The sequence below is a fragment of the Schistocerca nitens genome, chromosome 5 (genome assembly GCF_023898315.1).
Source record: "Schistocerca nitens isolate TAMUIC-IGC-003100 chromosome 5, iqSchNite1.1, whole genome shotgun sequence".
In the NCBI taxonomy this organism is placed as follows: domain Eukaryota; kingdom Metazoa; phylum Arthropoda; class Insecta; order Orthoptera; family Acrididae; genus Schistocerca; species Schistocerca nitens.
In genome coordinates, this window is record NC_064618.1 from 418,539,308 (window position 1) to 418,555,729 (window position 16,422).

General features: G+C 43.3%; 1 protein-coding gene across 3 annotated transcripts in view; it reads right to left on the bottom strand.

The window, feature by feature from the left end:
- Window positions 1-359: 359 nt before the first annotated feature.
- Window positions 360-16,422, bottom strand: part of LOC126259558 (neural cell adhesion molecule 2) — a 623,716-nt gene continuing 607,653 nt past the window's right edge. The window contains exons 13-14 of one of the 3 annotated variants that reach the window (XM_049956450.1): window positions 9,399-9,676; window positions 360-557 (exon numbers count right to left, since the gene is read on the bottom strand). In XM_049956450.1, coding sequence (XP_049812407.1) covers window positions 435-557; window positions 9,399-9,676 — 401 coding nt within the window. In that variant the 3' untranslated portion in view covers window positions 360-434. Of the gene's footprint in view, window positions 558-9,398; window positions 9,677-16,422 lie in introns of those variants that run through there. The other 2 variants (XM_049956452.1, XM_049956451.1) reach the window with 2 other exon arrangements.

Sequence of the window (16,422 nt, forward strand, 5' to 3'; positions counted from 1 at the left end):
AGAATGAACCGATCGCTACACATTTGCGATTTTCCGCGAGTGGTAGAGCCTCGGCCAGCCACCACTCGCGCGTAATCTCTTAATTTCCAAGCTGTTCCCGGAGGCAAATTGCTTCCGCCGCCATTAAAATTAGCTTACTCTCATAGTTATTCATGACTCGCCGAAACGAAGGATTATGCTCCAAAGAGAATAAAATTCTGAGGAATTTACAGACGTAATTGCTTGGAAAAAGGCTGTAGGTCTTCCTCTCCGTCTGTTACGCCGGTTGCCTCGCTCTGCGTCGTAAATACGCAGGGCCGGGTGGACTGCTGGGTGACTGAAGAAACACCAAACAGTATTCGTACATATTAATGCTTTTATTAGTCTTGGTATTTACAATATAAAGAGTATTGATTCGGATGAGCGGGCAGTGTGTGTGATTGTGTGTGACGTGGCTATATACAGCTCTCCTGGATGCGGTGCGACGCCGTGACGACCTCGGGTCCGGACAGCAGCGGCGGCAGCGTCGCGGCGCCGCCCGACGGAGACGTCGCCGCCGAGCGCAGGCCGGGAGACACCTGCCACAGGTCACAGTCAGAGATCACACAGCGAGTGGAGCGAAAGGTGGACCGTACAGCGGATACAATGCCTGATGGGCAAAATAATGAAGAAATAAGCCAGACAGGAAGGAATTAATGAGATTTGCTGTCGGTGGCAGTGATTTAAATCAATGTAGAAAGTTAAAAATTTGCACTGGACCGGGATTCGAATCCAAGTCATCTACTTACTTTTTTTTTTTTTAAACTCATTTTGTTCGATTTTGTTCGTTGCATCTGCTCGGGGCGGACGTCGTAAGACATCCGTTTAACTTCGTTGTTGATCGATTAACTCAGTTTTTTTTTTTTATTACAGAGGAAGCTAACCCTCTGACCGAAGACGCTGAGCTACAGTGCCGGAATCTTACTAGGCAGATGCGCTGACCACTGCGCCAGCCAGACACATCAGTCGTCGTTACTGCATGGACTACTCTAGCCTCCTGTCAGACCCATCTTCTCAACTTATTCACGCATGTCCGAAAGAACAGGCACAACAGACGTGTAATTAAGGCGAGGATGACCAATGACCACTTCAGTGCGGATGCTCACCACGCTCGATCTCTTACAGGAATCAGCGAGAAATGAGGACAATGTGCAAGGCGCACTGCATCAGCAATATACGATAAGTAGGGAATTAGGGTGTGTAGGAATGCGTGCTAGTGTAATCCGTGCGGGAACCATGATCACGGTGTCCGGATGGTGTAGCCGGGACGGTAGCTCAGCGTGTCCGGGCAGAGTGTTAGCTGCTCTCCGTAATGAAAAAAACTGAGTGAATAGGTCAACGATGCACTTGAACAGGTGTCATGGGACGTCCACCCCGAACAAAAGTAACGAGAAATAACCAACAAAATATCAGCAAATAAAAGATGGCGCAGTGGTCAACGTATCTGCCTAGTAAGCAGGAGAACCAGATTCTAATTCCAGTCTAGCATATATTTTCAACTTTCCCAACTGATTTAAATCAATTCCCACTTGCTGATAATGTTAATTCCTTTGTGTCTCGATTCATAGTGACTGCTGAATCAAAATGGTCTCTGTTCTGTCTGTCTTGTCCAAAAGAACAGACAACACTTATAGAAGAAAGAAACGTCTGGATCACGTTTTATTTTTATTTGGGTTATCGGTTTCAATCTTTGTGACAGGTGATCTTCAGATCCAATTTCAATAACAGAGAAAAGCATTAAATCGTACAAAGCTGGTCGTGTAACATAAAAATAAATACAATGATACTATACAAATAAGCCACTGTAAGACAGTTCATTCTAATTACTGCAAGTAGCACTTTGCCATCAGAGCAAAGATATAGTTAAATTACGGGATGTGCTCTGATGTAATAAGGCCTAATGCAAAAGTGTAACTATTAATTAGACCTCATTGTAAATGATATACTTTGCAAGTTACGGCTTTCGTTTTACTTAAATTCATAAATTTCGTAGTGAAAATAAATAAGTTAATAGTTTTGAGTTCTTTACACCAATGTTTTCAATAAATTTTGCAATATTTACATAATAACTTGTGTAAGGTAAATTTAAATGCTTTCGTCGCCAGCTATGCAAATGCGTAGACTACCAGCTTACAATACTGTAGCATCTCTGTTCTTCTGCCTCCTGCTTCGTGGGAAGAGAGATATTACTGAGTCATGGCGAGTGGGTTCTTATAGAGAGACATCTCTGCAACGTTCTAAGAGAGAAGTAATGAGGAGCAGCAGAAATGAGAACAGCTAGTAATTTAACATCAAAATTGATCACGAAGCAAACGATGTTAAGGAATTCTTGTACCTAGGCAGCATAATAACTGATGACAGACGAAGCAAGGAAGCGGTAAACAGCAGGCTAAAACGGGAAAAGAGGGAATTCCTGGCCAAGAGAAGTCTAAAAGTATCGAAAATAGGCTTAATTTGAGGAAGACATTGCTGAGAATACACGTTCGGAGCACAGAATTGTATGGTAGAGAACGATGTATAGTGGGAAAACGGGAACAGAAGAGAATCGAAGCGTCTGAGACGTGATGCTACAAAAGAATCTTGAAAATTGGGTTGAATGATAAAGTTAGGAATGAGGTGATTCTCCGCAGATTCAGTGAAGAAAGGAACTCATGAAAGACACTGACAAGAAGGGACAGGATGATACGACATGTGTTAAGACCTAAGGGAAAAAACGACAGAGAGTGAATGGGATTGGAATACATGCAGCAAGTGATTGAGGAAGTAGGATGCAAGTGCTAGTATAAGATGTAGAGATTGGTGCAGGAAAGGAGAGAAATTTGTACCGGGCTGCATCAAACCAGACGGAAGACCGATGACTGACAGAGAGAGAGAGAGAGAGAGAGAGAGAGAGAGAGAGAGAGAGAGGGAGAGCAACCTTGATCATCAAAATTTATTTCTGTTAGAGCTGACAAAGCATGTGCCAGCGCTCATATCCTGAGGAACACTGCGACTATAAGATAAAACAATGAAGTAACATGTTTTATAATTTATTTGTGTGGGCATGAATACCTTCAATTCTACGCATACGACAAATATCTACATGGTACGTATAGCATTAGAGACACAATGTCTAACAAAAGAACATTCAGATTGCTCAAACTGCACTATGAGGTATGTATACACACTATCACTGACTGGCAATATACCCCAGTGTCCCAATCTAGTAATAGGCACCTTTGGCCTAAGTTAACACTGTGAAGTAAAACCTAACAAAATAAAGGTTAAAAGTACATAAAACATTTACAGCTGGTACATGTAATTGTTATACAGTGTACATATTTACCGGACAAATAAAGGTGATCACAAGGATGAAACACCTGCACTAAGTTGAAGGTAAAGTGTGGTAATGACGTGTGTCCAAGCAGCCTGCCGGTCGTGGAGGTTACACAAAAAACACCCATATTTACAATTACAGAAGCAGGAAAACACACACCAGGCATCCTAGATTTAGTAAATTACGTCATAGTATGTTTTAAAACAGGCATTCTGTCAAAACTATTCCTTCTCATCCAAAACCTTGCCTGGTTCTTTTCTTCTCGCACAGTATATTTCAGGCTTCTCCATCTTTGTGTTTGTGTCCATATTCGAGAGTGTGCTGTTGCATGATGACATATGTGTGGTTGGTGTGGTTTTATTTTGTGCGTAAGAGTGTTCTATAGGACATGCAACACGTAGGGCTTTGAAAACACTTTCTGTCTCTCCAATACATCGCTTTTGGCTTTCGTCACAAGTTCCTCAAAATTTCTAAGTGTATTTAGTTTAAAATCAACTGCCGAGATCGCAATAATATTTGTTTATTTACCGGTTTCTTAGGATGACTTTAACATAAACCGACCCCGGTAAATAACCAAATACACTCCTGGAAATGAAAAAAAAAACACAATGACACCGGTGTGTCAGACCCACCATACTTGCTCCGGACACTGCGAGAGGGCTGTACAAGCAATGATCACACGCACGGCACAGCGGACACACCAGGAACCGCGGTGTTGGCCGTCGAATGACGCTAGCTGCGCAGCATTTGTGCACCGCCGCCGTCAGTGTCAGCCAGTTTGCCGTGGCATACGGAGCTCCATCGCAGTCTTTAACACTGGTAGCATGCCGCGACAGCGTGGACGTGAACCGTATGTGCAGTTGACGGACTTTGAGCGAGGGCGTATAGTGGGCATGCGGGAGGCCGGGTGGACGTACCGCCGAATTGCTCAACACGTGGGGCGTGAGGTCTCCACAGTACATCGATGTTGTCGCCAGTGGTCGGCGGAAGGTGCACGTGCCCGTCGACCTGGGACCGGACCGCAGCGACGCACGGATGCACGCCAAGACCGTAGGATCCTACGCAGTGCCGTAGGGGACCGCACCGCCACTTCCCAGCAAATTAGGGACACTGTTGCTCCTGGGGTATCGGCGAGGACCATTCGCAACCGTCTCCATGAAGCTGGGCAACGGTCCCGCACACCGTTAGGCCGTCTTCCGCTCACGCCCCAACATCGTGCAGCCCGCCTCCAGTGGTGTCGCGACATGCGTGAATGGAGGGACGAATGGAGACGTGTCGTCTTCAGCGATGAGAGTCGCTTCTGCCTTGGTGCCAATGATGGTCGTATGCGTGTTTGGCGCCGTGCAGGTGAGCGCCACAATCAGGACTGCATACGACCGAGGCACACAGGGCCAACACCCGGCATCATGGTGTGGGGAGCGATCTCCTACACTGGCCGTACACCACTGGTGATCGTCGAGGGGACACTGAATAGTGCACGGTACATCCAAACCGTCATCGAACCCATCGTTCTACCATTCCTAGACCGGCAAGGGAACTTTCTGTTCCAACAGGACAATGCACGTCCGCATGTATCCCGTGCCACCCAACGTGCTCTAGAAGGTGTAAGTCAACTACCCTGGCCAGCACGATCTCCGGATCTGTCCCCCATTGAGCATGTTTGGGACTGGATGAAGCGTCGTCTCACGCGGTCTGCACGTCCAGCACGAACGCTGGTCCAACTGAGGCGCCAGGTGGAAATGGCATGGCAAGCCGTTCCACAGGACTACATCCAGCATCTCTACGATCGTCTCCATGGGAGAATAGCAGCCTGCATTGCTGCGAAAGGTGGATATACACTGTACTAGTGCCGACATTGTGCATGCTCTGTTGCCTGTGTCTATGTGCCTGTGGTTCTGTCAGTGTGATCATGTGATGTGTCTGACCCCAGGAATGTGTCAATAAAGTTTCCCCTTCCTGGGACAATGAATTCACGGTGTTCTTATTTCAATTTCCAGGAGTGTATTATTGCTATCTTGCCTGTTGACTTTAATTTAAATATAACACCAGATTGCTGCACTCCATACACAGTGTTCTCTAAATTTATTCCTAAGTGTAGTTCGTAATTCTTTTCCCGTGACATATTTTTCCAAACGTTCTGTGGTAGGCAAGTATTAATATTGATTTACGTAAAGACTTCTCAGTTTTGGCAGTGTTAGCCAGTGCAACGTCACGCTGACGTACTTAAGTTTCTAATTGAATTTGTTAGTACTTCCTCCGTTATAGTTTGATTTGATTTACACACACACACACACTCACACACACACACACACACAGACAGACGCGTGACTATGGAGCTGTCGTACCCATTTGTTCTGCCAGTGCTTCAAAATATTAAGTTCTTTTTTTAATCCCGTCCTGTGATGACAGAACGAAAGTAAGATTCCTTACACTTTATGGGATGATGTGATTCCGCGTAGATTATAATGTCGATGGACACTGACTGTCTGTCTTCTTTCAATAACGAGCCATTTTGTCAGACACTGAACTATGGTGTCGTGTGACACAGAATATTTGCACCAGACGGCAACGACTAGCCACAATTTCTATTTCGTCTACTCCATTGAAAATGCGCCGTTACCGGTTTTGAATTTACACCTTCATTCTGAGACAACTTGCATGTGTTTACCAAGCACGATGAAAGGTGTGTATATATCTGAGTGGTGTCTATTCTGTCGGACATAAAAGCCAGCACAAGTGATGACGCCCCTGGTGCATATATTTATATGAAATACGTGATGGGAAAATAAAGGGAAAGCATGTATGGGAAACTCGTGAGTTCAGGGCTCACAGGGCACTGTGGTAATGCAATGGCGAAAACTGAAAATTTGTGCAGGACCGGGACTCGAACCCAGATGCTCCACTTCTCTAGAAAAGTTGCTTTAAGCGCCTCTGCCATCCAGATACGCCTTCCATGTGGCACAAATTCTCAATTTACCGTAGCTGCAGTGCATCGTTCCTCATCCATGAAGCGACTACTCGCAAATTATTGACGCCTATACGAGTTCGGACGATACTAGTGCATCCGCATTGAAACAGACGTCAAGGAGCTTCTTTCGTGTTTCGCATTTTTTAATCACTTCAGTGAGGGGGGAATGCTATGGAACCTATTTTATCTTCTTTCCCATATTGAGGCCAGTAGCCCCACCGTTCAAGATAATTTTCAATACGAGATGGGAATATGGCTGTGTATTTTCAAGTCAGGGAAGTTTCCTTTCTTTCTTGTCTGTAGGTAGCCTTGAGAACGTTCGTTAGCGCTTATTTTCAAACCGTGCTTGGAGGTTTGAGCTTTCCCACCTTTCTTAAAGGTATGTCTTCCGATATGCCGGGCGCCGGATGCTATGGAAAGCCCCAGTCCCTTCCAAAAATTTTATTGGCTGGCGGTTGGGGTTAAGCAACAACTCCCTAGCTTTCCTGCGATCAGCCGCTCCCGCACTCTAAAGTAGTCACACCGGATACTGTGTCCGTGGAGGCTTTGTAAAACCTGTTGTAGCGTCGCACTGCGTTCAGACCTCGGTGAGTATGGATGTTTCTCTGGAACATGCGCTTAGACTGAGTCGGGCTGAGTTGCATGAATTAGGCCGTTCATAGACTTCCAAGTATTAGCACATTCATCGTCATACATCCCTCGCTGACATTTGCTTATGAATTTTAGTAATTTTATGTACAAATTGCGTTCAGTCATTACAATCAGGTTGTGTTCGATAAACAGGTCGCCAGAAACTGTCAGTGACTAGTTTCGCGTTTAGTTGTTCCTTTAAATATAAAATGTGGATAGGTGGACAAAGTAATTATAGATAGAAAGTCTTACCAATAACGAAATTCCAGTAGTGAAGCGGACTTATTCTTGTTCTTCATGAGAATCTTTTAGTGATTATTGGTCCTTCTTGAAAATTGTCCTTCCGAACATCCTTAGAGACCTAATTCTTTTTATTCAAATGTCAGCTATATTATTTATTGACGGTATATTGGGTAAATTCAAGTCCAAGCTCTTGTGAAGTATTAGACACTTAAGACAACACGGGGCAACATATGTACTTCTTTCGGTTAGCGATCCCTTTTATCAGGAAGAATTCGAGTCTCCGAGCATAACCAGTAACCCTGACCATAACCGTAAGCGTGTGGAAACAATTTTGGTAATTTTAATGAAGTTTGCTACCACGCGTTCCCCCTCCCCCCTTCCTTTCTCCCCTCTTCTTTCTTGTATCTGTTCATTGCCTCCCATTCTACTGACAGAAGATTATTAGCTTGGCCTGAGTAAACCGTCATGTATATTAAGAGGCATCCTTGCTGACTCTCATACGTAATTTAATGTCCCTGTTTTTGTGTGTACGTAAATTAATTTCCGTTTTTGGATTATGTGCAAGGGCCCACGGTTGCCTATGGTTAGTATTGAACAACTTCCCTCATTTAGTGGGACGAACGACAGTGACTACTTCTGTATGAAATAAAAAATGAAGTAACGCCTGTTGTTAGGTGATCCCACTCAAAGAATAGCAATGAAAGACAACAACGAGAGACTTTGTGTTTTACCAGCATCGAACACAGCTGCAAATAAAGCACCCACTTCCAACATGGTGTGTTGGTTTACAGAGAGTTGCAAATGAGCACCTGTGACATTTGTTTTCATTATCCTTGTCTAACGAATGACAATCATAAATGAGAAACATTTTCGCAACGTATTTCTTGTATAAACTGTTCCCGGCTCACACATCGGGTTAATTCTGTAGGAAAATCCGAATTTTTGACATTAAGCACCACTGCCTTTCCCAGAAAAGCAGCTGACTGTGGAAGAAATAAAGGAATCATGAACGTTACAGACCAGAGGTGACATTGGGGACAACAACGAAACAGGTGGTTACAAGTATATGGTATAATGAAAGGCAGATGTAATATAAGTGGAAATAAAACACATTCGGTTTCGGTTCTCAGCGTAATCTTCCTCCGTGACATGGAGAATTTGGAAACCGTAGACAGAGATAAGACACTCTGCAGAGCTTGATAAATCCACAGTATTATAAAAATTCAAAGTTACGTGGAAGACACGCTGACAGCTCCGTTTCAATATTTTCGAATGCATAGCCCAAGATCGCATAAGGCACGTTAAAATAATGTAAGGTTACTTTTGACGTCAGTGTGATGTTGCCTGTTTCCTTTCTGTATTGATTTCTTTCTTTTGTGTGACAACGTAAAAGTTTATAACAAGTGACCTCACAATCAGCTTAGGTGTTACTGCAATACGAACTGTAGAAAACACGAGAGTGCGTGCAATTTTAGCTGTTATGTAAGCCACTATGTGCAATGCGTACTAAAAGAAGATTCCGCGTTTTACGGTTTCTAATAGAATTATCTAAAATGATATTAAAGCGTCTATGCTTCGAACTGGTTCGCACTACCTTGGATTCTTCACAGTTCCAGATTCGTGATCTCTCTTTGCAGTTTATGAACACTGCACATGAGAGTCTGTCAGGCAGGAACATTCCACGATACACTGATAAGTCCAGAGAGCATATGGTGAATACACGATATTTTGTGGTGGTCCTGGCAACAAAATTTCTATTCGTTCTCTGATTGAGAATTCAAAGATTACATTCAAGATTGCCAAATAGTGCGTGTTATTTATTATTAGTGTCAAAGCGGTCGATAATACAATATCAGGTTAGAATTTGGATAATAGATGAGTGCTCATGAATCGATTATTGTACAGACCACTGTATATACTTTGCTGCCGCAATCTAACAATGGGGAGTAGAATTTCGCACGTCTGTCCTTAGCGGTCCTACAGTTCGTAGATATCGGCTTGTATCAGCACACGTCACAACGTTTGTTTTATTGCCGTAAATAATCTCTTACTAATTTCAATATAGATATCTTAAAATTTTGGTCTCTGTAACGAGCCTTGCGGGATGTCTTCTTACTATATCAATGTACACTGTTAAATCCTCGTAAGTGAATGGTTTCAGGTAGGTCACATCACATTACAGGGATAGTAGAATGTGGAATGCAGGGCAGCTCGGATACTCACGCTGTTGCAGTTCGCGAGGGCGGTCGCATCCTTGCAGGCGAGAAGCCTGTGCAGGGTTCCGCCCCCGCCGCCTCCAGCGCCGCCCCCGCCGCGGTGCTGCGCGCCCCCCAGGCCAGTGCCCGCTGACACAGTCCCCACGAGGGCTGCCTCCGTACAGCAGCCGTCGCCGTCGTCGTCGTCATCGTCCCCGCCGTCGCACGCTCCACTGACGCTCTTTTTCCGTCGTCGTTGCGGAGGCGTCTTGTACATCTTCATGAAGCCCTTGATCGGCCGTCTTTCTAGAGCACACAGCCAAACGCATACTTTTGTAATTAGAATGTGAGACGTCGTCTTTATATCCTATTACAAGCACTTCAGAAATGAAACCTAGGCAGTTTTCCGAGTGGGTTGGTTCATAATGTACATACACCACTATTCCAGATATTTTACAGTAACTCAGAGCTAAAATAAATAGGAGAGGAATCCTACGACGGGAATAGTTCTCTCTACAGCTAAATAAATAAAACATGCTTCTAGCACCTGGCGCAATAGATCCTCATGCAGAATGTTGCATTCGTATCGTAAAAATTTCTCCGATCTTGTACCTCAAAAAATAGGCAGACACATGTCAAGGGCTCCCAATAGTGAACCTGTAGTTCAATTGTGATGCATCTTCATATAGTATCTCTAGTCTCAACAATACTGTTAATACATGGGATCAAGTGAAAACTTAAAGAAAAATTTCCTCGAACTCTGTGCCTTTGTTTTGTACATGAAATTCTGTAAACTTAATGTTTACGAATTGGTTAACAAAAATGCTTGTATGGGTTTAAATGACTGGTATACATAAAGTAAACAGTATTCCATCAACGAAGCAGTGTGTCTTGTCTTCAAAATTGAGACATCAGATGAAAAGAGTTTAATATCCGTGGGAAGAATCGATAATACCAAAGTTTTATTTCCTCTTTCGAAAAGCACAATGCAAGTGTCTCAGTTGGTGGACACTCAAGAGCCAGACACAACTGAGCAGCTGCGAGCAGAAATGGTAAGGCCTGAACTAACTAGACTGCCTACAGTTGAAAGCTCCTATTTCAGATCTCTTAACATGACAAAAACAGAACTGGCAGAACCGGTGACAGATTCGAATATAAGGGCGGAAAAAGCCACTAGAGGGCTTGCAGGGTCCTGAGATGGTACCGTAGCCAACAAACATAACCGAAACCGCCACCACTGTCATTGAACAAAGGAGTTGACTGCTGACAAGTACCACTGGTTGAATTCAGTCCATCACTGTTTGAATTCATGTTATCCTTTTACAACGTATGAAGGAATCACACTCGTCTCACCAAGTTAGTACGACCGTGCTGTTTCATTAATCGACTGAGTGCACCGATTGCTCATATGAAACCAAGTAATTTAGTTCATGAAACTGAGGCAGAAACCGTAGATGACACTTTTCTTATTATGTTTAAAATGACATTTTTAGTGAACAAGTAGAACAACACGTAACCTGGTTAACAGTGAGCAACTAGAGCCAGGGTAGAAAAGACATGTAACTAGCACCTCTTCCTCTGACAGTGTGTACAAAGTAATTAACATCAAGAAATAAATCTGCTCCATAAATTACCTACATTTTGATAAACCTGATTTACCAGTAGCACAGGAAACGCTTTTGCATATCATTTCTTTGATTGTACTGCGATACGTATCAATAAAAAAAATGGTTCAAATGGCTCTGAGCACTATGGGACTCAACTGCTGTGGTCATCAGTCCCCTAGAACTTAGAACTACTTAAACCTAACTAACCTAAGGACATCACACACATCCATGCCCGAGGCAGGATTCGAACCTGCGACCGGAGCAGTCGCACGGTTCCGGACTGCGCGCCTAGAACCGCGAGACCACCGCGGCCGGCACGTATCAATAACCCAAGTACCTTAATCTTAACTCAACAACAGAATGCTGGTAAGGTGGGGCACACCAGATAATGACGTCAGACTTACGAACACTTCTCAAAGAATAGGACGATTGAGGGTTTCACATGCGACGGTTCGCGACAGTTCTGGTACATGAACTGTATTATTCTGACTTCCGGCCCGGGAGTGAATGGGTGAACGTTGACCAGTACTGTGATACATAGTGAATAGTTGAAGAGGTATTTGTAGTAATAATTCACTCCCTATGCTCTCCCTCATGTGGATCGGTGCGCTGCGCATTTAAAGAATATTTGCGCTATCCATGGTCCTGATGTTGGTACCATCAATGTCACCACATTTCCAAAGAGTATGACTCCAGATCTATTCGGAAAATGTCTGACACAGAAATGCTAACCTTGATCCCTCATAATAACCCTTATAAGTAACATTTTTAGTTCTCAAGAGGGTTCTGTGGGAACTAACTTTATATTTGTAATTCTTAACTTACAGATGTATCTATACCAAGCAAGGTTGTACAACAGTCGTCACGTACGTCACAGGACAGATGCGCAAGAGCAGTAGACTTGTCATATTGAACTCACTATTATGGAACATATTTAGTCTCGCGTATGATGAGCGTATGTCGATCGAGCAAAGCCTTTGTAGGAATCATCACAGGTTTCGCAAGCGTGGACTGTGTGCGTTCAGCTTGTTCTGTTTCTCCGCGTGATCCAGAAGGCTTTAGATAGCGGAGTTCTTTGTTTTGTAAGTCTAGAGGCTTTCATGGCCCTTGTCATTTAAGGTAAAATCTTTCAGAAATTTGCTCGAGGAAGGCAGAGATCCATGTTCCTGACCCCAATAGAAGGAATGAAGTTTCTGCTATAAAGTATTTGGAAAACTGTTGCAGCAGCATCATAGAATCTATTTGCTCATGACCTCAAACGTATAAGCTTGATTGAGATAATGTGCAACCAAGAGCTCCATCGAGGCCCTACACTTGCAGTTAGATGGAAATAAAATGAGTGCCGCCATTTTATATAATTAAAACAGTCACAAATCGAGCCGTTATGAAGTTCTAGCTGTCGAATATCATATGCTGTACTTTTCGTGATGGTGCTCCATAATTTTGAGTCGATATATGTGTACTAGGCGGAAGACTTCGGGCGTTAAACCACAGCCAACGTTCCTGACAAAAGGGCATACACCATTTATCACACCTTCATCGTCTCGCACATAATTACAGTATGCATGAATGAATGCTTGATAGATTTCCTCTTCGATATACTATGTGTCAAATATATTTCTGGTTGCACTTTTTTCCTTGAACTGAATTGCGTTATTTTGTCGGCTGGTCTCACGACGCCCCTGTGGGTCTAATCGAGGTGCTTTGTGGTGATTATTTTGGGACCTGGTTGATTGAACTTCGCCTGTCGAGAGTTGTGGAGTTTTAAATACCGCACAAAAAGCTGAGTTACTGATACTTCACTTGCTCAAAAGGGCCACTGATGTTGACTGAGTTGATTAATTCTTCTAAAGTTTGTTAAAGAATGAGACTTTTCATATAATACATTTCAACTTGGGAATAATCAGGGACACACAGGAAGGAAAAACGTTTGTGCATCGACACTTACAGCGCTGGACGTCAGTCATATTTAAGTTGGATGATTCGTGCTGAAGTAATTAGGCGCTTCACGGCAGATACTTAAAGCTATGATTTGTAGTGCTTCATTCTTCATACTGAAGGGATATGTGATCCATCTCAGGGATTTGTGTTGATCTTAGGTTAGACAATTTTTATTTTTCTGATTACATATGCTGGTTTACCTCCAACAATCTGTTAGATACAAGTTTGATAACAATAACCCTTATTTTGCATAGTTATTATATGTATGTGTCGCAGATTTAAAGGACAACCACTGAATATCTTCTGGAGTAGTGGCTTAAAACCTCAAAGACTCCGACTATCCACTGTTCACGCACTCATAATATCACACAATATTGCAGCTCACCTACGTGGGCTAATACCAGAATTTCGGTTGGTAGGGTACTAAACTCCTTTTCTACACTATAGCAATACACACAATGCCAAAAATAATTCCACAGGAAAGCGACTGTATCATTTTCAACAGTTGTAACAACAACTCTGTTTTTTAACGTATTACTTATAGTTGCAATGAAAATGATATTGTGTTGTGATGCATGTTTTTTTAAAAATTTAGAATCTCAGGGCACGATTTGATTGACTCAGATTTTCTCGGAAGAGGTTTCTTAAAAAAGGAATGAAACGCGGGTATTAGGTACTTAATGACGTCGCAGGATGCTACTTTTTGAAGCTGTCACATAATCTGAACCAATACGCTGTACGATCAAAAGCGTCCGGATCGCTGTTAGTGGACATAAACATGAGATGCGTCCATCCTTCATCTGTATGACGGCTTGACCACTGCTGGGCACACTTTCAGTGAGGTGTCTGAATGTCTATTGAGGAGTAGCAGCCCATTCTTGCTCAAGAGCCGAAATCAGAGAATTCAGTGATGTTGGACGCTGGGGTCTCTAGCGAAGTCTTTTTACAGAAGGTGCTTGACGGCAGGTTGCATTGTCATGCTAATACAATCGCCGTCTTTAAACTTTTCCTCTACTTTGCACAATTCTATAAAATGTGTTCATATTCCTCCACATTCAGCATTTTCTTAAGCGCAATAACGGGACGCCACCCCAGTCACGAAAAACAATCCCATAACGTAAAACTACCTCCTCTGTACTGACTCGGAACGATGAGAGGTAACGTTATCCAAGAATTCGCCAAACCGAAATTCTGTAATAAAATGGAACATCTACAGCCGTCCATCTTCAGGCCTTAACTTACACTGAGGGGTTTAACAACAATCGTATACACGATTCGATCAGTGGTCAACATCTATGAACTGGGTTCTGTAGACCGTAACAACGATGTTGTGTCTCCAGCTATCGATTACCAGTTGGAGTTAAAACCACCTCTAGCGTCAGTTAATGCCTGAAAATGGTATACTGAATCAACAAGACTCCTAGCCATATAATAAATAAGACCGAAAGGACGGCTGTAGATGGTTCCATTTTATTACATGCGTAAACGGCCGAAGTCCCTCAAACGTCCAATCAGATGGATACGAAAACCGAGTTTCGTCCAACTGATGGTCACAGGGTGAAGCGTGAGTTGACATTCTAATCCACTTTACTCCCGTCATCCGTTGTCTAGTGGCCCCGCTCTTCACGCCATCGCTCATCACACCACCTCAAGCTTCGTTTAGTATTGAGTAGAGAAACGCGTGGCTTATGGAGAGCTGCTCAACCGTCACCCCACTGTTCTAACTTCCTACGCACAGTCATTCTGCTAGCTTATCTGCTGGCAGCACTTCGGAACTGAGGAGTGATTCTGTGGTGTCACCGCCAGACACCACACTTGCTAGGCGGTAGCCTTTAAATTGGCCGCGGTCCGTTAGTATACGTCGGACCCGCGTGTCGCCACTATCAGTGATTGCAGACCGAGCGCCGCCACACGGCAGGTCTAGAGAGACTTCCTAGCACTCGCCCCAGTTGTACAACCGACTTTGCTAGCGATGGTTCACTGACAAAATACGCTCTCATTTGCCGAGACGATAGTTAGCATAGCCTTCAGCTACGTCATTTGCTACGACCTAGCAAGGCGCCATTATCAGTTGTTATTGATATTGTAAATAATGTACAGACAAGAGCTACGTTCAACATTAATGGATGAAAGTTAAGTATTCTACCAGTTACCTTCTTTTTTCTGAGTTCTAATTACCTTGTCCTGTTCCAGACCTCACGCCAGCCTGCGTGAGCTTAAACGCGTGCCTTTCGGCTTCCTCTCAATTTAGTGGGTTGGTCTCCGGCCAATCCACAACAGATTCCTTCTGCTGAATTAGTCCCTGTCTACAGTACCTGTCTGCCACTACATGTGGTTTGCCTAGTCTTGCTATAGCAGCGGTCATTCCTTCGAAATAGCTGTGGTCGTTCCTTCGCGTTTCCGCCTCACAATCACCTCACTAACAGTTGAGCTGAACAGCTTTAGGAATGCTGTTACTCAGGTGACATTCAGTGATTAGTCCACAATCGTAGTCACCGAGCCCTCCTGATCTATCATTTCTGCTGTTACTGCTTCTTTAGTGACAACTGAGTACTCCCAGCTTCCTTTTGTACTGGCGGGTTCACCCCTCATGAGATCTCGTAGTCAGTTCTGAATTGCATGACGGTTTCCATATACTTTCGATCAGTTAGTGTATGTACTTTTATTGAAAAGAAACGAGTCACTAAAAGACTCTGAAGGTATACGCTCGTTACTATCCTTTTCATTACTTCCAGCCTGAGTCTCGGAAAAAAACACAGTGTACGTATATTACCAGCAATGAGTAATGTACGCGAAGCTTTCCGTCGTACTGCTTCACAAACTACAGTTACCTGAATGGAGACCGCTGATGAAGAAAAGTTCGACAGATAGTGTATAATCATTCGGTGATGATTCAGTTGCACCTACCAATGTCTTTTTATGCAACCCGCAATGTTAAATCTAGCATCCAAAAACCACACGCGAGGTGTTCATATTCTCTTGCTCGCTACGTGCACCCCATTAAAACTGCAGAAAAAACTGAGCGGACACTTTTGTGTGAAATTAAATTCATTTAAATTTTGTACTGCGATATGTTTTCGCTGTAGGCCACCGTTTTCGAGTCATTCAAGGAAAACTTACAAAAGTTAACTTCGAACGCATCTGCACCCTCCCCTAAACTCATCCCACACCAGTTAGGATTTCTAGTACGTTGTTATTGTACTAGTGTACAAAAATTTCAATCTGCACCAACCATTCTTGATATTCGATCATTTTTGGTCTCCATTATTTGGGCTATTACGCCACAAGCAGAGTCGGCTATTTTGTTATCATAGTTAATTTAAACGTGACTTTGAGGGTAATGAAGAAAGAACGACTTTTGCAAACGTTATGCTAAAACTAATTACATTGACAATTCGATCCAAACTTAACCCTTACAAGCACACTAGTTTCGTAATCAGAAGGCCTGACGAATATAACGATGTAATCTTTTACTTTATGCTGTTAAAATTCACAAAATTGTTG